General features: G+C 47.3%; 1 protein-coding gene across 2 annotated transcripts in view; it reads right to left on the bottom strand.

Moving 5' to 3' along the window:
* LOC120989837 (alcohol dehydrogenase 1-like) overlaps positions 1-5,523 on the bottom strand; it is an 87,760-nt gene extending 82,237 nt beyond the window's left edge. Inside the window, exon 1 of one of the 2 annotated variants that reach the window (XM_040418191.1) lies at positions 5,442-5,523. In XM_040418191.1, coding sequence (XP_040274125.1) covers positions 5,442-5,459 — 18 coding nt within the window. In that variant the 5' untranslated portion in view covers positions 5,460-5,523. Of the gene's footprint in view, positions 1-5,429 lie in introns of both variants that reach the window. The other variant, XM_040418190.1, reaches the window with a different exon arrangement.
* Positions 5,524-25,328: the final 19,805 nt, after the last annotated feature.

The raw sequence follows: 25,328 nt of genomic DNA, 5'->3' as shown, positions 1-25,328 counted from the left end.
ATTTTCCATTAAATCTTGTGCAACACCTAAAGGGTTAACAACGTTTGTAAAATCAGTTTTGAATACCTTTGAAGGGTGTAGTTTCTTAGATGGGGTCACTTTTATGGAGTTTCTACTCTAGGGGTGCATCAGGGGGCTTCAAATGGGACATGGTGTCAAAAAAAACAGTCCAGCAAAATCAGCCTTCCAAAACCAAACGGCGCACCTTTCACTCTGCGCCCCGCTGTGTGGCCGTACAGTAGTTACGGCCACATATGGGGTGTTTATGTAAACAGCAGAGTCAGGGCAATAAAGATACAGTCTTGTTTGGCTGTTAACCCTTGCTTTGTTAGTGGAGAAAAATGGGTTAAAATTGAAAATTAGGCAAAAAAATGAAATTCTCAAATTTCATCCCCATTTGCCAATAACTCTTGTGCAACACCTAAAGGGTTAACGACGTATGTAAAATCAGTTTTGAATACCTTGAGGGGTGTAGTTTCTTAGATGGGGTCACTTTTAGGGAGTTTCTCCTCTAGGGGTGCATCAGGGGGCTTCAAATGGGACATGGTGTCAAAAAACCAGTCCATAAAAATCAGCCCTCCAAAAACAAAACGGCGCACCTTTCACTCTACGCCCTACTGTGTGCCCGTACAGTAGTTTACGGCCACATATGGGGTGTTTCTGTAAATGGCAGAGTCAGGGCAATAAAGATACAATCTTGTTTGGCTGTTAACCCTTGCTTTGTTAGTGGAAAAAAATGTGTTAAAATGAAAAATTTGACAAAAAAAATTAAATTCTCAAATTTCCTCCCCATTTGCCAATAACTCTTGTGCAACACCTAAAGGGTTAATAATGTATGCAAAATCAGTTTTGAATACCTTGAGGGGTGTAGTTTCTTAGATGGGGTCATTTTTGGGTGGTTTCTATTATGTAACGCCTCGCAAATCGACTTCAGACCTGAACTGGTCCCTAAAAATTGAGTTTTGTAAATTTCTGAAAAATTTTCAAGATTTGCTTCTAAACTTCTAAGCCTTATAACATCCCCAAAAAATAAAATATCATTCCCAAAACAATTCAAACATAAGTAGACATATGGGGAATGTAAAGTCATCACAATTTTTGGGGTATTACTATGTATTACAGAAGTAGAGAAACTGAAACTTTGAAATTTGCAAATTTTTCTCAAATTTTTGGTAAATTAGGTATTTTTTGTGCAAAAAAAAATAATTTTTTTGGACTTCATTTTACCAGTGTCATGAAGTACAATATGTGACGAAAAAACAATCTCAGAACGGCCTGGATAAGTCAAAGCGTTTTAAGTTATAGCACTTAAAGTGACAAAAAATGGCCTGGTCCTTAGGTGAAAATGAGCCCGGTCCCTTAAGGGGTTAATATTAGACAAATTTACTATTCTGACATATGGACCTTGTAAATGTGGAATATCACAAATCCTGTGCCAGATTTAACCTACAATTCATCCAGTTCCAAAAGTTGGCCAGGGAGAGAATTTTGTCTCGCCAAAAATCAGTCCATGAGCCAGAAAAAACTGTCTACACCACCCATAAGTTCACATAATTTTACTAAAAAAAATGCTCCAAAAAAGGAGAACCATTTAGGCCACTCCCTATTTCCTGTGAAGCTACACCCTCTTATCAGACAAAGTGCCAAAAGCTTAGAAAAGTGTTTTAAAAAGTTGGTAAATGTAATGCAAATCATGCGTACATGTATGATGGATTATGAGTCTCTGAAGATGGTGCCCGCTTAGCTTCTGGGTACCTACTGTTTTCACTGGTGACAATGTCAATCACAGACTTTTAATCGCTCAGAGGCCATGGTCAGTTGTGACCACAGCATCTGAGTGGTCAATTATTGGGTGCGCACCTGGTGACCAAACAGCTTCCCCACAACGAGATGGTGGGAGCTGTTTATTTGCTATGGCAGCCTCAGGTCTTCTGAAGGCTCCAAGGCCTGCCATAGTAAAGTTCCTATCAAGCCCTGCCTGCATAAAATTGAAAACCATAAAACTATGGAGGAATTGCATATTTTTTCCAATTCTACCCCATTTATACTATTTTTCCAGCTTACCACTACATCATATACAATTTTAAATGGTGCCATTAGAAAGTACAACTTGCTCTGCAAAAATTAACCTTCATATGACTGTATGAACCAAAAAATAAAAAGTCTGGTTCTGAGAAGATACAGAAGGTACACGTCAGTGTTTTGGTCAGTGATGTCCATCAGTGATTTTGAGCCAAAACCAGGTGCGACTCTAAACACATAACAAGTGCAGATCTTTCCCTTAGGCCTCTTTCACACAAGCAAGTTTTCCTGACCCATTCATTTCAATAGGTCTGTGTACATGAGCGTTGTTTTTCATGCATCACTTATGCGTTGCGTGAAAATCGCAGCATGTTCTATATTCTGCGTTTTTCACGCAGCCCTGGCCCCATAGAAGTGAATGGGGCTTCAGTGAAAAATGCATCACATCCGGAAGCAAGTGTGGATGCAATGCGTTTTTCACTGATGGTTGCTAGGAGATGTTGTTTGTAAACATTTAGTTTTTTATCACTCGTGTGAAAAACGCATCAAAACGCATTGCACCCGCACAGAAAAAACTGAACAACTCAACGCAATTGCAGACAAAACTGACTGAACTTGCTTGCAAAATGGTGCGAGTTTCACTAAACGCACCCTGAACGCATCCTGAGCCAATCCGTCACGCTCGTGTGAAAGAGGCCTTATACTTCATGTCTGTGGAGGCTCCAATCCTGGGTTTGACTCACAATCACTGATGGAAATCACTGACATGTGAATAAGGCCTCATGCACACGACCGTTGTGTGCATCCGTGTCCGTTGTGCCCTTTTTCAGTTTTTTTCGGAAAATGCGCCGTTTTGCAGCCGCATCCGTGATCCGTGTTTCCTGTCCGTCAAAAAAATAGGACCCGTCCTATTTTTTTGACGGACAACGGTTCACGGACCCATTCAAGTCAATGGGTCCGTGAAAGAACACGGATGCACACAAGATTGGCATCCGCGTCCTTGATCCGTGGCCGTAGGTTACTTTCATACAGACGGATCCGAAGATCCGTCTGTATGAAAGCTTTTTCAGAGCTGAGTTTTCACTTTGTGAAAACTCAAATCCGACAGTGTATTCTAACACAGAGGCGTTCCCTTAGTGATGGGGACGCTTCTAGCTAGAATATACTGAGAACTGTGTACATGACTGCCCCCTGCTGCCTGGCAGCACCCGACCTCTTACAGGGGGCTGTGATCCGCACAATTAACCCCTCAGGTGCTGCACCTGAAGGGGTTAATTGTGCATATCATAGCCCCCTATAAGAGATCAGGGGCTGCCAGGCAGCAGGGGGCAGACCCCCCTACCTCCCCAGTTTTAATTTCATTGGTGGCCAGTGCGGCCCCCCGCCCCCCTCCCTCCCTCTATTGTATTATTTTCATTGGTGGCACAGTGTGCGGCCCCCCCCTCCCTCCCTCTATTGTATTATCATTAGGGGCCAGTGTGCGCCCCCCCCCGGCCCCCCTCTATTGTATTAATATCATTGGTGGCCAGTGTGCGGCCTCCCCTCTCCCCCCCCCCCGATCATTGGTGGCAGCGGAGAGTTAGAAGCATCATACTTACCTGCTGCGCTGTCTGTGACCGGCCGGGAGCTCCTCCTACTGGTAAGTGACAGGTCTGTGCGGCGCATTGCTTAATGATCTGTCACTTACCAGTAGGAGGAGCTCCCGGCCGGTCACAGACATCGCAGCTCGCAGGTAAGTATGATGCTTCTAACTCTCTGCTGCCACCAATGATCGGGGGGGGGCGGGGGAGAGGGGAGGTCGCACATTGGCCACCAATGATATTATTACAATAGAGGGAGGGGGGGGCCGCACACTGTGCCACCAATGAAAATAATACAATAGAGGGAGGGAGGGGGGCGGGGGGGCCACACTGGCCACCAATGAAATTAAAACTGGGGAGGGAGGGGGGTCTGCCCCCTCCTGCCTGGCATCCCCTGATCTCTTATAGGGGGCTATGATATGCACAATTAACCCCTTCAGGTGCAGCACCTGAGGGGTTAATTGTGCGGATCACAGCCCCCTGTAAGAGATCGGGTGCTGCCAGGCAGCAGGGGCAGTCATGTACACAGTTCTCAGTATATTCTAACTTGAAGCGTTCCCATCACCATGGGAACGCCTCTGTGTTAGAATATACTGTCAGATCTGAGTTTCACGATGTAACTCAAATCCGATAGTATATTCTAACATAGAGGCGTTCCCATGGTGATGGGGACGCTTCAAGTTAAAATATACCATCGTATTGGAGAAAACTCCGATCCTATGGTATATTAACTCATGACTTTACATTGAAAGTCAATGGGGGACAGATCCGTTTGAAATTGCACCATATTGTGTCAACGTCAAACGGATCCGTCCCCATTGACTTGCATTGTAATTCAGGACGGATCCGTTTGGCTCCGCACGGCCAGGCGGACACCAAAAATCAAGGAAGACCCACGGACGAAAAAACGGTCACGGATCACGGACCAACGGAACCCCGTTTTGCGGACCGTGAAAAAATACGGTCGTGTGCATGAGGCCTAAGGCTACATGCACACGAACGTTGTTAGTTTCCGTGTCCGTTCCGTTTTTTTTTTTGTGGATAGAATGCGGACCCATTCATTTCAATATGTCCGTACCGTAGCCCCGCAAAAAAAAAAAAGAACATGTACTATTCTTGTCTGTTTTAGGCATTGTTACAATGGATCCGCAAAAAAAAAAAAAAAAAACTTTGGCATACGGATGTCATCCGTTTTTTTTTTTGGAGGATCCGCAATTTGCGGACCGCAAAACACATACCGTTGTGTGCATGTAGCCTAAGGCTTTATTCTGCAATTTTGTACTACTGTATATTGTTGTATTTCAGAACATGATGCACCTCTGAAATAAAAGGATTATATATAGTTTAAAGCGGGCACACTCAGCATTGCCATTCCCAGATGCAGGCTACATGCACTCGACCTAATGTGTTTTGCGGTCTGCAAATTGCGGATCCGCAAAAAAAAGATGACGTTCCGTATGGCATCCGTTTTTTTTTGCGGATCCATTGTAATAATGCCTATCTTGTCCACAAACTAGAAAAAATAGGACATGCACAATTTTTTTTGCGGGGCAAACGAACGACAGTACTGGTGCGGACAGCACACGGGCGTGCTGTCCGTGTTTTTGCACGACCCTTATAAATAAAATAAAAAAAAGGAAACAGACACGGAAACAAACAAGCGTTCGTTGCATGTAGCCGAAATGTAACAGAAGTGCAGCCTGAGCTTTCACAGACAGCATGGTATGCACATGTAGAAACAGGCCTATCTTTTCACTTTCCTTTCCTGAGGTTAGATTTGTACTGGAATGTAACCCAATTACAAATATGTAATAATGCTGCAATGACCAGAGCTCTTACTTTTCCTGCAGTATCCATTCTTACAATCTGCCTTCCTTGTCGGATCTAGAAGCGTCTCTCGTACTCAGTTCCTCTTCCTAAACCCTCCCTCAGTCACATGACATTTGGCAGCTGCTGCAAGTCTGAGTCTGAATACATTGAGAGATATCAATCAACGTGTGGATAGAAGCAGGACTCATTCCTCTATGAAGGCTGATAAGATTAAAAAATGATTTTACCTGAATGAGTCAAACCATTGATTTAAGGGATAAAATGACAGATGACAGCTCTGCTCGACCGTGGAATATAATGTTTGATCGCAAAATTGTATGCAGCTTCGTTGCCGCATACTGTCTCTGTGGACTGTTGCAGCAAGCCCAGTAGCAGAGAGTGGCATGGTAGTGACTCTGGCTGCAACAGTTATTCATAGTGGCATCCTTAGGCTACATGCACACGATCGTATGTTTTGTGCGGCCGCATATTGCGGATCCGCAAAACAAACAGATGACGTTTTTATGGAAATCCGTTTTTTTTCTGCGGGTCCATTGTAATAATGCCTAGTCCATGTCCGCAACTAGAAAAAAATAGGACATGCACTATTTTTTTGCGGGGCAACGGAACGGGACATACTGATGCGGACAGCACACGGTTATTTGCGGACCCATTGAAATGAATGGTCCGCATCCTATCAGCAAAAAAAAAAGGGAACAGACAAGGAAACAAAATAGGTTTCGTGTGCATGCAGCCTTACCCGGATGCCCATCTTGGGCCATGCAGTGGTAGGAGGACACAGCCTTATTCCCTCGGGGAAATAAGAGAAAACTCTTTGAATGAGAAGGTTGTCCAAACTTTTGGTCTGTACTGTATATCGTCCTATATTTATATAGTCTTGATGTATGTTGATATAAGTTATGTGAACTTCTATAGATGTTGGTCCATGTAATGTAGGGCCTGTGTTTGCTGGGCTAGAGGTATGTGGGATATGTATTTGTGTTGTAGCTGTCCTATATTGGAGAAAATCTGGATTCACTGTTTGTCCCTCATGTCAGTGTGGGTTTACTGAATATCAACACTCGTCGTAGAACAATAGACCCAGCGTTGGTAGACAATGACCAACGGACTATGGGGCAAAATTATTACCAAAGCTGGTCCCATATAATGAGATAGTCAAGACCTAGTATAGATGGGGTAGCTGGTTTTGTCTATAGTCAAGGTGTATTATATTGGTATGATATGTAAGAAATAAAGTACTTGGCATTGTAGTTATTCCATAATGGAAGGTACCAAAACTTGGGGAGGCTGTTGCCCTATATCAATATGGGTTTGCCGAATGTCAATATCAATACTGTCCGTAAAGCAGATGACCCACGATGATTGGGCAATAACCGACAGAGTATAGGGCATTGCGGGGTGAAATTGATACAACTCCACCGTATGTAATGACTATTATGGGAATCATGAGCAGGGGCGGGCTGGGCCGGGGGCAGGGGGGAGGCAATCTTTAACAAATAATTTTTATTTTTTTATTCCTCAGGGCCGCACCACCGATCAACCACAGCGGGCGCGGCCCTGGATGTAATTGCGGCAGCGTGGGGGGGGGGCGGGGGCGGGGGGCAGTAGGAGATGAGCGCTTCTCCATATTCATCTGTATCGCCGTCCTCAGACAGCGATTCAGATGGCTGGCTGTCGGGCAGAGAGGGAGAGCGTGTCCCTCCCCTGTTTCTTCTGATAGGCCGCAGGCACAATGCCTGCAGCCTATCAGAGGGCCGGCTCAGTGCAGCGCGATGACATCATTATCATCGCGCCGCCCTGAGCCTGGACAGCACACAGCAGGAACACAGACCGGAAGAGGCCTGCATCGCTGCTGATGGAGGTAAGTATGAGTGGTTTTTTTTTTTCTTTCTTTGCGGTGGGAGCTGTCACTGTGGGGGGGAGCTGGCACTATGGGGGGCTTGCACTATGGGGGGACTGCCACAATAGTGGGGGCTGGCACTAATGGGGGAGCTGGCACTATGGGGGGGAAGAACTGCACTATGGGGGAGCTGGCACTATGGGGGGGGTGGAGAACTGGCACTATGGGGGAGCTGGCACTATTGGGGGGGCTGGCACTATGGGAGGGGAGCTGGCACTATGGGGGGGCTTGCCACAATAGGGGGGGGGCTGTCACTATGGGGGGGGAGAACTGGCACTATGGGGGAGCTGGCACTATTGGGGGGGGCTGTCACTATGGGGATGAGCTGTCACTATGGCTATGGGGGGAGCTGTCACTATGGGGGGGCTTGCACTATGAGGGGACTGCCACAATCGGGGGGCTGGCACTATGGGGGAGCTGGCACTATGGGGGGAGAACTGGCACTATGGGGGAGCTGTCACTATGGGGGGGAGAACTGGCACTATGGGGGAGCTGGCACTATTGGGGGGGCTGGCACTATGGTAAGGGGGGGGAGCTTGCACTATGGGGGGGCTTGCACTATGGGGGGACTGCCACAATAGGGGGGCTGGCACTATGAGGGAGCTGGCACTATGGGGGGGGAGAACTGGCACTATGGGGGAGCTGGCACTATGGGGAGGTGGAGAACTGGCACTATGGGGGAGCTGGCACTATTGGGGGGCTGGCACTATGGGGGGGAGCTGGCACTATGGGGGGGCTTTCCACAATAGGGGGGGCTGGCACTATGGGGGGGAGAACTGGCACTATTGGGGGGCTATCACTATGGGGGGAGCTGTCACTATGGCTATGGGGGGAGCTGGCACTATGGGGGGGCTTGCACTATGGGGGGACTGCCACAATCGGGTTGCTGGAACTATGGGGGAGCTGGCACTATGGGGGGGAGAACTGGCACTATGGGGGAGCTGGCACTATGGGGGGGGGGAGAACTGGCACTATTAGGGGGGCTGGCACTATGGAGGGGGGCTGGCACTATGGTAGGGGAGCTAGCACTATGGGGGGGGCTGGCACTATGGAGAGGGGCTGGCACTATGGGGGGGGGGAGCTGGCACTATGGGGGGGGGGCTTGCACTATGGGGGGACTGCCACAATGGGGGGACTGCCACAATAGGGAGGCTAGCACTATGGGGGAGCTGGCACTATGGGGGGAGAACTGGCACTATGGGGTAGCTGGCACTATGGGGGGGGAGCTGGCACTATGGGGGGAGCTGGCACTATGGGGGGCTGGCACTATTGGGGAAGCTGACACTATGGGGGGGCTGACACTATGGGAGGAGCTGGCACTATGGGGGGGGGGCACTATGGGGGCATTTCTTACTGGCACATTATGGGGGGCACCATGGGGGAGAGGAGCACTATGGGGGTATCTGGGGGCTCTAAAGGGGCTTTTAGTAATTATTGGCACATTATAGGGGGCACTATAGGGGAGAGTGGCATTATGAGGCATCTGGTGTCACTATAGGGCATTATTTGGGAGCACTATGGGGAAGTGAGGGCTCTAAAGGGGCCTTTTTTATTGGCACATTATGGGGGGCACTATGGCATTTGGTGGCACTAAGGGGGTATTTTTTACTGGCACATTATGGGAGGCACTATAGGAGAGAGCGGCACTATGGGGCATTATTTGGGGGCACTATGGGGGAGTGGAGCACTATTGGGGCATATGGTTGGGGCACTAAGAAGGGGCATTTTTTTACTGGCATATTATGGGGGACACTATGGGGAAGGGGGAGAGGAGCACTATGAGGGCATTTACTGGGGTACTATATAGGGGTATTTTATACTGGCATACATTATGGGGACATTAGCTTAACTGCGGGCACTAAGCGGGGGTATTTCATATACTGTCATATTATAGGGAGAATTATTACTACTAGGGGGTATTATGGGGCGCTTTACTACTACTGGGGGGCTATGAGGAACATGATTACTAGTATGGGCACTATAGGGGCATTATTACTACTAAGTGTGCTCTGGCAGAGAATTATTTCTATTGGTGGGATTTTGGGGAGCACTGTTACTTTGGGGGGCCCCCTGGCACAGTATCAGCTTAGCACAATTATTTTTCGGGGACATTATCTTTATACTATTAGTGTCTTGGCGCAGTTATTTTTTAGAGCACTGTGTGCCAATAATTGTTGAAGGGGGCACTATCTGTGTGGTAGTAGCATTTCCAGGGGGACTGTATCTGCAGTATAGTATTGGGGGCATAGCGGGTACAGTATTGGGGCACTATCTGTGTGGTAGTAGTATTTCCAGGGGGACTGTTTCTGCAGTATAGTATTGGGGGTGGCAGGAAAGGGTGTTTAGAAGATGTGAAGATGATGGAAATGTGGGAAACTAATGTCTGTTTGTCAATCTCTGCAGAGACGGGAGATGGCATAAAAATCATCATGGCGGTCTGGTCTGAATGGAGAAGATGAGGAAAGAAAATGTCTACAACAAAGGTGACATCACTGGATGTAAGAGGTATGTGGTGCTATGTAGGAGAGGAGATGCTCCGGCTCCTCCCCGTGCCATTTTCAGAAGGAGGATTCAGAGCTGGGTGAGGACGGCAAAGGGGGATAGCAGGCCACTGGCGGGTGGCAGATGGTGGGGGAACCACAGGCCTTGAGCAGCATCTGGGGAGGGAGGAGAGCGGAGGAGCTTCCTGGCTGTCTATTGTATAATGTGAAGCAGGCAGTGCAGCCAGGACAGGCCCCCCCTCTCCGTATGATGTGTAGAGACAGGCCGCAACTATAGAATGTCAGCTGTACAGTGTTTTTTGGGAGTGGCCTATTATATGTAGGAGGGGCTTCTATAATGGGCGGGGCTAAAATGGGCCACTTGACTGGATTTGCCCCCCAGGACTAAGGCTGCCAGCCCTCCCCTGATCATGAGATGGTCTTATATGTGGAACTGATGATGCATATTGTTCCTATATGGTGCAAACTAGACAGTAGTTATGCCTATTTGTTCCCAATTTAGTGATGGGATGGTTGGAGATCTCTGGGTGACTCTGACCGTCCATGTTGCTATAATGTTTATGTATGATCGGCCAGCCGAGTATAACGTCTCAGAGGAAGCCAAAGATCTCCATCTCTGCGTTTAACCCGTTTGGTACAATTGAGTCGTATTCAAAGATCCTTCTAGATTCTAATCTGGATATTCTATGTATGTGATTTCCACCCCTCCAGCCTTTTGTTACTTTTTCTAATGCTGTGTACCATCCCATCACTAAATTGGGAACAAATAGGCATAACTACTGTCTAGTTTGCACCATATAGGAACAATATGCATCATTAGTTCCACATATAAGACCATCTCATGATTCCATAATAGTCATTACATACGGTGGAGTTGTATCAATTTCTCACCCCAGCAATGCCCTATACTCTGTCGGTTATTGCCCAATCATCGCTGGGTCTTCTGCTTTACGGACCAGTATTGATATTGGCATTCGGAAAACCCACATTAATATAGGGCCAACAGCCTCCCCAAGTTTTGGTACCTTCCATTATGGAATAACTACAATGCCAAGTACTTTATTTCTTACATATCATACCCCATATAATACACCTTGACCCTATAGACAAACCAGCTACCCCATCTAAATTAGGTCCTTGACTATCTCATTATATGGACCAGCTTTGGTAATACTTTTGCCCCATAGTCCGTTGGTCATTGTCTAACCAACGCTGGGTCTATTGTTCTACGAACGAGTGTTGATATTCAGTAAACCCACACTGACATGGGGACAACAGTGAATCCAGATTTTCTCCAATATAGGACAGCTACAACACCAAATACCATATCCCACATACCTAAGCCCAGCAACACCAGGCCCTACATTACACGGACCAACATCTATAGAAGTTCACATACATATATCAACATACATTAAGACTATATAAATATAAGGCCGATATACAAATAAGACCAACAACCCTCTTGTATGAAACAACCACACTACCAAGCTCCGCAATAAAGATAATACACACAATGTCCAACATCCCTAATTAACTACATACTGTGGTCCACAAACAAAATGAGATATCTATTACCCTTGAGGTTTATGCTATATGGACGAGAGTTGATATTGATGGAGCCATATAGATACAGGACCCCTTTCTAAGGAACAGCCATTATTGCTATGTCTTATACATTTCCCTATGTATATATGTATACATAAATATAGATACACATATACACCTATATTATTGATCAAATCCCTCATCTTTATATACTCTAAGGATATATATCATTTACATCCCCACATTTTATTTCATATATAATCGATATTTCATATAAAATGATATATCTTATATCACCATACTTCAAGATTGCCAATAGTGTGTCCCCATTTTTAATTCCCACCCCGTATTCTAACTATACTTCTACTCCTATCCCACTTTACATTGGGATATACTCCTGGTTTTATATTGTAACACTTTTAGGTTTCACAATAAAACATTTGTTTTAATTAGTCACAGACCAATACAATTTCTAATCAACCCTAATTGATGGGTTGAACTCTAAATTGACTAATTGACCCTTAATGGTCCACCCAATAAATACCAAGCAGATGCCGCAAGTCCTCCACTTACTGATGAAGGGACCAAGTGAAGTCCCGAAATGCGTTTAAGAGTACGGAGGACCATTGCTAATACATCAGCAACATCATACAACCAAGAATTCAGAAGTAGAAGCGCTCCCCTATACTTAATTGCCTCACTTAAAACGGCCCGGAGGATCCCGATCACGAGATCAACATAAGGTCACGTGCACGCTATACGTCAGACAACAGACGCGCGCGCTTGGATACCACGTGGGACGCCGGCAGCCGGAGAGCAGAGCCACAAGCAGTACCTGTTTGGAGCACTGACGGAGGGCATCACCGCGTGGTGGGTAAGTGAATTCTGAACCTAAGACAGTACGGGACGCCGTACCAAGGTCCAGAACACCAATTCCCCCACAGGTTGTTTCTTCACAAGCAAAAGACTTACATGAAACTATATGGTACATGACTATGTAACACTATCATTTTACAGCGCAACCATATACATCTATAAATAAAGGGACATAGACTATTTACCAACTGCTGGGAAAGGATATTATATCCACAGGAGCCCACCAGAAAGGACCCAATACATGGTTGACAGCACTAATATTGCACGGCTTATATAGCCATCCACCAACTTTTACCATTTCTTCTTTTTTCTTCATTTTGTAATTTTTTCAATTTTTAATTATTACAACAATAAATATACCTTTCAATAAATATATCCAAATGGACTAGATTCACTAATTTTTCCCACAGAATATTCCAAAACCTGGTACCAGCCATCCCTTATCTGGCGCACACAACCAGTGCCCAGATTTCCTCACATACTCACCTTATGCTTTAAAAATCCCTATAAACTTTTTATTAAGTATTTTAAAATAAAACTATTTTATTTAATCCCATTTATGAGTGTGCCTGCTACTTCTCTATTTTAATATCAGTTAGAGACCCCTAAAGGGATTTTTTGGTTTTCCGACCGCTTGTCACATTGTCCCCAATAGCAACACCCCCAAATAGTAATTTCCACCACAATGCCCCCACATAGTAATCCCCCCATAGTAATTTGCCCCCACACAGTAATTTGCCCCAAACTGCCCCCGTATAGTAGTTTGCCCCCACACAGTAATTTCCCCTACATAGTAATTTGCCCCACACTGCCCCTACATAGTAATTTCCCCCACACTGCCCCTACATAGTTATTTCCACCACACTGCCCCTACATAGTAATTTCCACCACACTGCCCCCACATAGTAATTTCCCCCACACTGCCCCCACATAGAAATTACCCCACACTGCCCCCACATAGCAATTTCCCCCACACTGTCCCCACACAATAGTTTCCCCCACACTGCCCCACATAGTAATTTGCCCCCACATAGTAATTTGCCTCCACACTGCCCCCACATAGTAATTTCCACCACACTGCCCCCACACTGTCCCCACATAGCAATTTCCCCACACTGTCCCCACCTAGAAATTACCCCACACTGCCCCACATAGCAATTACCCCACACTGCCCCCCACACACAATAGTTTCCTCCACATAGTAATTTGTCCCCACATAGCAATTTCCCCACACGGTCCCCACATAGCAATTACCCCACACAATAGTTTCCCCCACACTGCCCCCATATAGAAATTTGCCCCCACATAGTAGTACCTCCCATAATAATTTGGCCCCACACATCCCCATATAGTAATTTGCCCCCACATAGTAGTCCCTCCCATAATAATTTCCCCCCCACATAGTAATTTGCCCCCACACTGCCCCCACATAGTATTTTGCCCCAACACTGCCCCATATAGTAATTTTCCCCCACACTGCCCCCACATAGTAATTTGCCCCCACATAGTAGTCCCTCCCATAATAATTTGCCCCCACATAGTAATTTGCCCCACATAGTAGTCCCTCCCATAATAATTTAGCCCCACACAACCCCCACATTCCCCCTCCCATGTACTCGAGGTCTCTTCCCTAATATATCCTCCTCTGTGTGTGTCCCCCACATGTCCCCCAAAGTAGGCACATGAAATAAAATTAAAAAAAATGGAAAAAAAAATGAAAAGCTAAATACTCACCTATGTCCAGGGCCAGGCACTTGCTCGCAGACGAAGGCAGGATGAGGCAGGCGTGCACACGTCAATGTGCTGTGTCCCGGCACAGGCGCGTGATAAAGTCATCACGCACGCCTGCGCTGGGATTTCACTACCGCATAGGCCTCGGGCCTACTAGGCCTGAAGCCTATGGCGGTGATTGGCGACGGGACAGGGAGCTATGCACTCCCGTGCCCCGCCGCAGTATGTGGGCGTTCGGGTCGGCATTGGGCCCCCCAGAGGTGCTGGGCCCGGGGCTGCCGACCCGAACGTCCCTATTGTAATCCGCCACTGTAGGTATCAATAATAAGCCCCTGTAGTAACTATGGCAACTGTGCTGCTGATGTCATAGATGCATAAGTCTATGACATAAAGAACCCACATATAAAGGTTCCATAACAGAAGGACAAACGGCCGTTTGCAGAGCCATGCTTGATGTGTCTGGAGACCTGGAGTTTCGCCATCTGTAGAGGGAGGAAGGGGACGCCCGCCTAGCCAGCAAGATCAAGTCCAAAAAGTTGAGAGGTATGCTGACATGTGAATTAGGCTTAAAGGGGTTGTCTCACTTCAGCAAGTGGCATTTCTTATGTAGAGAAAGTAATGACTTCATGGGATGGAAGAGATTCTGGCTCCTACCCTCTACCCTTTTACCCCCCACCCTGATCAATAAAACACAACAACCGTACTTGGTGTAAAGGCCGTAGCAGCAATTTATTAAACAACCCTAAAAAAAATACCATACTTTTAACATATATTATAACCACTTTAAACTTAATACTTTTAACATATATTATAACCATAAGACACCGAGGGATCCTAGAAGGCAATCTGAGAATCCGGTCCATGTTTTTAAATCACTTTTTCACCCTCGGCCGTACTCTCCGAACCAAGGGCCCCAAATCCAGGATTTATATCCCAGCAAGGCTATTAGCCCCATCAGGGTCCCCAGTTTTCCATTTACCACCAAAACCTCATAGATGCACGCCATAAAGATAAAGCCATGCACCTATACCAAAATATTGCCTCCCAGGATCCCCTTCTTTACTGCCCACTGCGACAAATAAGAAACACATAAGAGAGGGCGGGTGGGCAACTTCTACCCACACTATCCTCTGACTGAATAAGCCCCACCCCAATATCCTCTAAACTCACATCCCATAACCCGCTCCACCCCTTCCTTTCTCCTACCGGAACACTCCCCTCATAACATAATTAACCCTATCCGCCACTTACTTCCCCCTAAGTCAAGCCGCATTTCGCTACGGCTGCGCCCCGCTCCATTTCTTTTCATACAAAGCACTTACTAATGTAGTGTGATTCACCATATTACCTCCTTTGCTGGCTAGATTCATTTTTCCATTACATTATACACTGCTAGTTTCCATGGTTACGACCACCCTACAATCCATCAGTGGTGGTGGTCGTGCTCGCACACTATAGGAAAAAGCACTAGCCTATGTTAGGTTTTACGGTACCAACCCCCAAATATGTAGGTCAGCACCTTTTCCTATAGTGTGCAAGCACGGCCACCACTGATGGATTTCAGGGTGGTCATAACCATGGAAAAGAGCAGTGTATAATGTGAAATGTGGAAAAATGAGTCCAGCCAAACGAAGCAATATGGATAATGACAATAAATTAGTAAGTGGTTTGTACTAACTTCCTCTACATAATAAATGCTATTTGCTGAAGTGGGACAACCCCTTTAAGATGACCGTGGTCAGGCCGGGAAATACAAAGAAAAAAGTATACTATTAGACTCTGCCATAGGTGCTATTACACTTCTGCACATGGCTGACCTGGAGGCCTTTGTTAGGCCTCCTACTCCTATAGCAACCCAGTGGCACCACACAATTTTGTTGCAACGTGCTGACATAGGAAGCCCCTTTCGTCTCTTAAACTCCTTAGATGCTACGGTTGCTATTGTTTGCAGCATCCAAGGCATTAAACAGCCAGGCCTGGAGCCTGGTTTTCAGTCAAAACTGGCCTCCCACAGCGACCACACAGGAACAACTGCTATTATGTCAATTGGCTGGAACTACATAGTTCCCATGATGTAATAAAATGTCACAGGGTGAGAAGGGGTTAACAAGTTATGGTAAGGCCTAGTTCACACGAACGTTTTATTTGCGAGTGTATGGGCTATTTTTTTGTGTTCCGTATACGGTACGTATACGGAACCATTCATTTCAATGGTTCCGCATTAAAAACGGAATGTGTTCCGTAAACTTTCCGTATTTCCGTTTTTCCGTTCCGTTCAAAAATAGAACATGTCCTATATTTGGCCACAAATCACGCTCCGTGGCTCCATTCAAGTCAATGGGTCCGCAAAAAAAATGGAACACATACGGAAATGCATCCGTATGTCTTCCGTATCCGTTCCGTTTTTTCTGAACTATCTATTGAAAATGTTATGCCCATAAAGGAAACGGAAACACAACGGAACTAAAAAACGGAACAACGGATCCGTGAAAAACGGACCGCAAAAAAACTATAAAAGCCATACGTTCGTGTGAACTAGGCCTAATGCCTCATGCACACGGCCGTTGTTTTGGTCCACGTCCGAGCCGCACATTGTGCGGCTCGGGCGCGGACCCATTCACTTCAATGGGGCCGCAAAAGATGCGGACAGCACTCCGTGTGCTGTCCGCATCCGTTGCTCCGTTCTGCGGCCCCGCAAAAAAAATATAACATGTCCTATTCTTGTTCGCAAAACGAACAAGAATAGGCAGTTATATCAATGGCCGCCCGTTCCGTTCCGCAAATTGCGGAAGGCACACGGGCGGCTTCCGTCTTTTGCGGATCCGCGGTTTGCGGACCGCAAAAAACAGCACGGTCGTGTGCATGTAGCCTAAGGCTGTATTCACACCTGTGTTGTGTTTTCTGTCTGAATATCTGGCAATATCAGCAGTCATATGAAAAGGTAACCAGTACATTGCTGCCACCTAGTGGAGGTGTGAAATACATTTTAGTTACAAAGAAAAAAGCGGCCCCATTTCCACACTGGAGAAATGCATCTACTGGAGCTACTAATTAGTGGAAATGACACAAGGCTATTGAGCCTTTCAGTGCAATCTTTTCAGGGAGCTGATCCCTAACATGCTGAACCGACATGTCTGAATTCTGTTACCGTACAATCCTAAACGCTCTAAGCTCTATAAAGCCTCATTCACACCTCAGTGTTCCACGTATGTGCGCTGTACATGTTCTCCACGGACAGCTCACGTCCTCATTCATTTTAATGTGTGTATTCACACAACAGAGTTTTAGCGCGGTCCGTGGGTCTGTGTTTTCAGCACGGATAGATGCTCTACTTTGTCCGTGTTCACAGATCCATCATGCCCATTATAGTCTATGTATCCGTGAAAACCACGAATGCAACACGGATCCAACAGGGTTTCAGGGATCATTAGGAAGAGATGCTTTGAAAATTATTTTTCAGCTGTGCAGTGTCAGTGAAACACGGATGACACACGGACAGCAAAATACGCACACACGGACCACACATGGATCCTTCACAGATATCTTCATGGAGGCATCACTGACCTCCTTTTCACATATTTAAGCACGGATGTGTAAATGAGGCTTAAGGCACACTGTCAGTTTTTCGTGGCCATTTTCCAACCATTTGTGCATCCATTTTTAGTCTGTCTGTCCGTTTTTAATGCCCGTTTTGCATCTGTTATTCACGGCTGTTAAAAATTGCTTTTTTTTTTAAACAAAGATCCCAACCCCTGCAGTGCCCTCAGTGTACATAATACCCCCCAGCAGTAATAATATCCCCCATAGTAGCCCCCAGCAGTAATAATATCCCCCATAGTGCCCCCCGGCAGTAATATTGTCTCCCATAGTGGCCATTAGCAGTACTAATGTTCCCCATGGTGGCCCATAATGTTTGCCATAGTGACCCCTGCAGTAATAATGTCCCATAGTGGCTCCCTGCTGTAATGTTTCATTTCATCAAAAAAAAAAGAAGAAAAAAAATATATACTCACCTCATCCTCTTGCTCCTCTATTGAATGAAAAGGATCTGCCGAAGGACCGGCACTCAGGGTGATGACGTCATCGCACACTCCCAGCGCGACAGATCCTCTTCAATCAAAAGAGGAGTTACTGTCTCTTTGTGTGCAAGTGGATGAGGTGAGTATCACAATATATGCAATGGGCGGCCGCGCCACTGGTCCCAGGTGTAGGAATGGAGTGGTATAGGGTGGCCTAAAATGTCCCTTTATATGAGGTGTGAGTGTCACGGTGCTCCTACCTGGATACGGCTGGACCAAAGGCGTTGGCTCCGAAGCAAACAAATAGGGGGAATAGTTGAGGGATAAAAGAATAACTTGAGTCCAGATCTTGAGATGCAGTTCCAACTTTGCCTTGGTCCCAGCAGGCTTTAGCATTAGGACTCTGGCAGGCAAACTCATCACTGCTACATTTGTTGCTCTCTGGCTCTGCTGTACTATCAGGCTGGCTGTATAACTTTGCTTCTTCTTTATGCTGCACAACACTTAGAAGTCTGACTCTATGTTTGGCAAGGAAATACTCCTCCTGGCTCCTGAGGCTTCAAGCTTTGGCCTCCATGTCCAGCAGAGCTGAGGGTGCTCTGGATGGCTTGGCTTGGGCATGTTTAGGAGAGACGTGCCCAGCACACCCTCCCTTGGCAGGGGGTAAGCTGGAACTGACTCTCACTAATCCCCACCCTTCCTGCAGGAAGTGGGACTGGCCCACTCCTTCACTGAGGGGGTTTAGAATGGAATGGAAAGCTCCATTCTACCTAACTATAGCTCTGCCGTATTTGCTGCCACCTGCTGGTAAACCAGGCAAATTACATTTAAACACAACAGTTGCAAATATTAGAAATGCACAGTGTAGTGGACCTGAAATAAATACACAAGATGACATGATATTAGCACATTAGAGATAGTAGCTGGGTGAAGAAGTGGTAATGCCACTCTGGGGCGTTACATATACACTGCTCGTTACCATGGTTATGACCACCCTGTAATCCTCTCTGGTGACCAGGACTGTGGAAACTCACATAGGCTGGTGCTTTCTCCTATAGTGTGCAAGCAGGGCGACCACTGATGGTTTACAGGGTGGTCGTAACCATGGGAAAAAGCAGTGTATAATGTGATGGAAAAATGAATCCAGCCAGCAAATGAGGCAATATGGACAATCACAATACATTAGTAAGAGCCTTGTATTAACTTTCTCTACATGATAAATACTATTTACTGAAGTGACACAATCCCTTTAAGGCCTCATGCACAAAGCCAATGCCCGGCAGTGGCCATATTGCGGCCCGCAATCCAGAGCTGCGGGTTCATACATGTTCTGTTTTTTTGCGGTGCGGACAAATCACAGATCCATTCAAGTTGAATAGGTCTCGATTCGTCATGGCTGCCGCACGGACATTGCCCGTGCATTAGGGACCGCAATTTGCAGTCCCCAATGCACGGAACGACCGCACAACGGCCGTGTGCATGAGGCCTAAGCCTGAGTTCACATGTATTTTAAGCATCTGTTATGCACATGTTGCCTTTGTTTTAGCCATTTCTGTCTACGATCCGTTATTTTAGACTGCAAAAAAATGCTTTATGTAGGAATTTTTTCCCTCTAAAATAACGGATCCCAGACGGAAATGGCTAAAAAGGATGCAACATGTGCAACATGTGCATAACTGAGCATAACGGATGCTTAAAATACAGAAGAACGGAAAGCTAATGTGATGTGAACCTGGCCTAACAGGCACTCCAGCACTAAGATCCCGTTGGAGATTGCCACTAATCTGGATTTCTGTCACCTTTATATACTGCCCTGAGATAAGGCAGCACAAATAGGTGACAAACCCCCTTTAATTCCTACCTCTCCATGGCATAAAATGTAAAGATTATTTGGATTTCATTCACACTTGACATAAATGCAGGAATTCATCAAGATTAGTATTTGAAAAGAAAAAGTGATCAGGAAGGTAATGTCCCCTTTAACTCTGATGTTGACATCACCATGGCAACTGCAGTAAACAGACAGCTATTGGTCGGCTTGAATCTAAAAATCATCAGCTCCTTGGGAGATGAAACTGATTTTATGGTTAGTGGTCACAGTGGGATTTCTGGGGTAAGATACTGAGATATATCTAACTGTTATATTCAGGTGCGGGATATCTCTGTATAAAACTGGTGTGTTTTTAGTAAGCTACAATAAATACAATAAAACAGGAAAAGATGGTTAGCGTTTTCCCTAAATTTGAACGGTTTATTATGTGTCTAGGGAAAATAGGACTTTTGGTCAGGTCTACAACACTTGTGGTGAAGTTACCTAAAGAAAGGTGAAGTATAAAGAATGGCAGACACTGCAGATGAATGCATTAGGGCCTTATTCGCACAGTCAGTGTTTGGTCAGTGATTTCCATCAGTGATTTTGAGCCAAAACCAAGTGCGGGTCCAAAACACAGAACAGGTGCAGATCTTTCCCTTCTACCTTATGTCTGTGTAGGATCCACTCCGGTGCAGCTGGACTAGAGCGACAGCCTAAGGGGAGGCTGCCATGATAGGTTTGGGGATGAGGGGACGTCAGGGGTAGTCGGAGGGTAAGGGGGCAGGATAAGGTTAAAAGAGGAGGGGGGCCGGGTTTAGGAGAGGGGCGGAGCGGTATGGTTTTTAAAGGGAAGAAGCGGGAAATCGGGCGCCCTTTTAGGTAAGAAAAGCTTAGGACAGGAGCGCTCACTTACCAGCGATGAAGGCCTTCTTGGATAGGCTGAGGGAGGCGGCGGAGTCGCGCGGCCCGGAGTGGTTAGAGGCGCAGGTGTCGGGCCTGCTTGGTGGGGAGGCAGCGGGCACATCCAGCTCGCCGCCGGCGCGCCTTAGCCCGAGTGAAACCCCACAGGCTCAGCGCCAGATTGGGATTCTCTCCAGGGACCCTTCGCGCCGGGGAGGCTCTGCAAAAGCTCCTGCGTCAGCCTCCCGGCGCGGGAGGAATCCCACAGTACGGCGGAGCTCAGAGCAGGGCAGGGGTTCCCGCCCCCTGCTTTCCCCAGCATGCAGCGAGGGACCGGGACCTGCGGGACACCCCCCTCAGTGGGGGTCGGGAGGCCTGCGCGGCGGGGGAGTGTGGGGCAGAGCGGAAATGAGGCTGGGCTGGCAGCTGGTCGGCAGGGGCCCAGGCCTTGGGAGTCAGAGGTAGAAGTGGCGAGCGCTGGCAGGAAGAGGAGCCATCGTCACCTTCATCGTGCGCACCCTGCAGCGTGGAGGCTGGGGTGCTGGGATCCGGGTCTGTAGTGGTGTCGGCGCAGGAGGACGAGTCGTTGCTGAGGATGGATCTGCTGGAGTCAGGAGTGACGGCTGCGGGGTTCACAGCGCCCGGGCAGCCAGGTAAGACCTCTGTGGGACCTTCACATGCGGTAGTTAGCGCCCCTGGGGGGGTGGGGGCAGGGGGGAGCCACGGGGAGTTGGTTGGGGGGCTGAGTCAGTTGTTGGGTAGCCTGGCGGGTTGGGTTGATGTCTTGGGGGAGCAGGGTTGTCCCCGTTGCCCGCCTGGGGGTTAGGGGGGGCCTACGGGGAGGGTCGGGGGTTTCCAATGTGCAGGTTCGGGAGGGGGAGTTGGTATCAGTGCAGACCCAAGCGGGGGGCGAGGAGGAGCGGCGGAGGGTGGATGACTCGGCGCAAGGGGAGGTATATGTCTGTTTCGAGGGCCCATTGGGGGCGCATTTGAAACTGGAAGTGAAGGAGCGTATTTGGAAGGGGGAGTATATAGAGATTTTTTCCTTGTTGCCCCTGGAGAGATTTCAGTTGGATAGGGTGCGGCGGGAGGAAGGGAAGAAAGAGGAGGATGAGAAACGCAGATATCGGCTGATTCCGCATACTTTTTCTAACTGGCTGCAGGCGTTCGCCATTCTGGCAAGCGTCATTGGGGGAAAAAGCGCCGGAGTGCTGCTCCGCGCTGTTTTGTTATATGGACGCGATCGGGGAGGCGTATCGGGTGTATGGGGGCGTGGGCTGGCTTCGTTATGACGAGCAATTTAGGCAGAGGAAGGCGGTCCGCCCAAACATACGGTGGGATCACAAAGATATTGGTTTGTGGATGCGGGTGACGGCGCCAGGGCGGCAGGGGCAGTCCTTTGGGGGGACGCAGGTGGTGGGGCGGGGCAGTCGGGGTTGTCAACTGCTGCGGCAAAGGGTTTGTGCTTCCTTTTTAATGAAGGGAACTGTAAATTTGGGGCGAAGGGCAAGTTCAAGCACGAGTGCACTTCCTGCGGCGGGGCTCATGGGGCGTCCAGATGTTTCAGAGGGGGTAAGCCGAGAGGGGGGAAATCGGGTGGAACGGAGCCATTTTTAAATAGGTATCCTGTTTGGCCGGCGGCTCAGTTATTGTTGGAAGGTTTTAGATTTGGTTTTCGTATCCCATCGGACCCAGGGCCGACCCCCTTTACTGGTAGGAATTTGCGTTCGGCAGGGGAGCATGCGGAAGTAGTGTCGGAGAAGGTGGCGAAGGAGGTGTTGTTGGGGCGAATGGATGGTCCGTTTGGGGCTCTGCCGTTCGCTGATTTTAAGGTTTCGCCGTTGGGGGTGGTGCCAAAGAAGGAGCCGAACAAATTTCGGCTGATCCATCACTTGTCATTTCCGAAGGGTGCGTCGGTCAATGAGGGTATTGATCCTGACTTGTGTTCAGTGGTCTATACCTCGTTTGACACGGCTGTGGCGTGGGTGTGGCGTTTGGGTCCGGGGACTTTGTTGGCAAAGACGGACATCGAAGCGGCTTTTCGTCTGTTCCCGGTGCACCCGGATAGCTTACATCTATTCGGGTGTTTTAGGGATGGGGAATTTATGTGGATAGGTGTTTGCCGATGGGCTGTTCCTTGTCATGCGCGTATTTTGAGGCCTTCAGTTCCTTCTTGGAATGGGTGGTGGTGGACGTTTTGGGTTGTAGGTCAGTCATCCATTATTCGCGGGTGTGTCGGGTGTGTCATCTGTAGTGTTGAGCGCGAATATTCGAATATCAATTTTTTTTTGCGAATATCGGCACTTCGCTAATTCACAAATATTTCGAATATAGTGCTATAAATTCGATATTTCGAATATTCTTATTTTTTTTTTTTATTATTGTTATATTTTTTTCTTTTCAACTTCCCTAAAGTTGTTCTTACCTGTCCTTAGGATTCCTGACTTCCTGGCTGCTCCAGTCAGTGCCCGTTGCCCCTTCTGCCGACTTCCGTGCTCATGGAGCGTCCCCATCACCATGGGAACGTCTCCATACTAGAATGTACTGTCGGATTTGAGAATTACGTTGAAATCGCAATTCGATTAGTTCAAGTTATAATAATCGAATTGCGATTTCAACCTTGTTTACTATGGTTAGCTTGGCAGAATTAGCGAATATGGCGAATGTATTCGTCATATTCCTCAAAACGAAGATAACGAAGTATTCTCCATCTTCGTTTTAGCTACCTATTCGTCAACTTCGCTAATTCTAGCAATCAAATAGGAAGGTTGACTATAGAGACAGCTGTGTTTAATTCGATATGCGATTATATTACTTTGCTTTTTTTTTTTTTATAAATAGAATCATTATAATAAACAAGTATTTAACTATTAAATTTTTTTTTTTAAAAAGCAAAGTAATATAATCGCATAGCGAATTAAACTTAGCTGGCTGTCTCTATAGTCAACTTTCCTATTTGATTGCTAGAATTAGCGAAGTTGACGAATAGGTAGCTAAAAACGAAAATGGAGAATACTTTGTTATCTTCGTTTTGAGGAATATGACGAATACATTCGTCATATTTGTCATCTTCGCTAATTCTAGATATCAAACCATTAGTAAAGTAGCCTTAAGTTAAAATCGCAATACGCGATTATTTAAATCGCATTTTAATCGCGATAACTAGAATAATGACGAATATTCGATTTCGACGAATATGAAACGAATATTCTATCGAATATTCGCGAATTTCGTCGAAATCGAATATGGCACCTGACGCTCATCAATAGTCATCTGTTGCTTTCTACGTTGCAGTCGGTGTTTGCGTCCTTTGGGGTGCCGCTTGCGGAAAGGAAGACGGTAGGGCCCACGACTGTTGAGTTTTTTGGGGATTGTTTTGGACACAGTGGCCATGGAGTGTAGGTTGTCGGAGGATAAGTTGCGCCATTTGCGGGCGGAGGTTGACAGGGCGGGTAGGTCGGTTAAGATTTGTTTGAGGGATTTGCAATCGTTGTTGGGGAAGTTGAATTTTGCTTGTTGTATTATGCCCATGGGACGAATATTTTGTAGGCGGTTGGCGGCGGCGACCGCGGGTGTGACGGCAGCGCATCATTTCATTCGGTTGGGGCACGAGCTGCGAAGGGATTTGGAGGTGTGGGCTAGGTTTTTGTCTTTGAGTTTAACGGGAGGGCGTTGGTTTTGGGGGATACGGTGGATAGTGTGGATTTTGATTTGTTTTCTGATGCGGCGGGGGGGTTGGTTTTGGGGCCTACTGCAATGGGCAGTGGTGTGCGGACCGCTGGCCTGAGTCGTGGGGGGCGAGGGGTTAGGTTCGGAATCTGGCATTGTTAGATCTCTTTCCTATTGTGTTAGCACTGGAGTTGTGGGGGGAAAAGGTGAGGTTTCATTGTGACAACTTGGGGGTGGTGCAGGCTATTAATAGTTTGTCGGCTTCATCCCCTTCGGTGGTTAGGTTGTTGCAACATATGGTATTGCGTTGTTTAGCATTGAATGTGTGGGTGGTAGCGGTTCATGTGACGGGGGTCTCTAACGGTATTGCGGATGCTCTTTCTCGTTCGCAGTGGGAGCGCTTTCGGCAGTTGGCGCCAGAGGCAGAGGTCGCCGGGTGGGAGTGTCCGGTGCTGCTGTGGGAGATCTTGGAGGTACTGTGAGTAGGCTATTCAGGGCCTCTCTGACGGCCGGTACGTGGGCGGCGTATGATGAGGCTTGGGATGGTTGGGTGAGTTGGTGTGGCATGCTGGGTGTGGGGGTGGATGCGGGTGAGGTTCCCTTGGTGTTGTTTTTGGGAGGAAAAAAGGAAGAAGGATGGTCGGTGGCTCAGGTGAATAAGTGCATGTCGGGTTTAGCTTTTGGTTTCAAGCTGGTGGATTGTACCAAGGCTTTTTTGGTGCAGCAGGTGTTGAAGGGTTGGCGGCGGGGTTGTCGGACGGAGGACAGGCGGTTACCGGTGTCGTTCGAGCTGTTGTTAAGTCTTGGGGGACGGTTGGAGGTGGTCTGTAGCTCTTGTGGAGAGGTAAGTTTGTTTAAGGCGGCATTTTCGCTGGCCCTTTTCGGGGCCTTTAGGTTGGGTGAATTGGTAAGTAGGAGTGTTAGTTGTGCCGGGGGATT

This window comes from Bufo bufo, chromosome 2 (assembly GCF_905171765.1).
Source record: "Bufo bufo chromosome 2, aBufBuf1.1, whole genome shotgun sequence".
Lineage (NCBI taxonomy): Eukaryota > Metazoa > Chordata > Amphibia > Anura > Bufonidae > Bufo > Bufo bufo.
The sequence above is the reverse complement of the archived record's forward strand: the minus strand, read 5'-3'. Positions and strand labels throughout refer to the sequence as shown.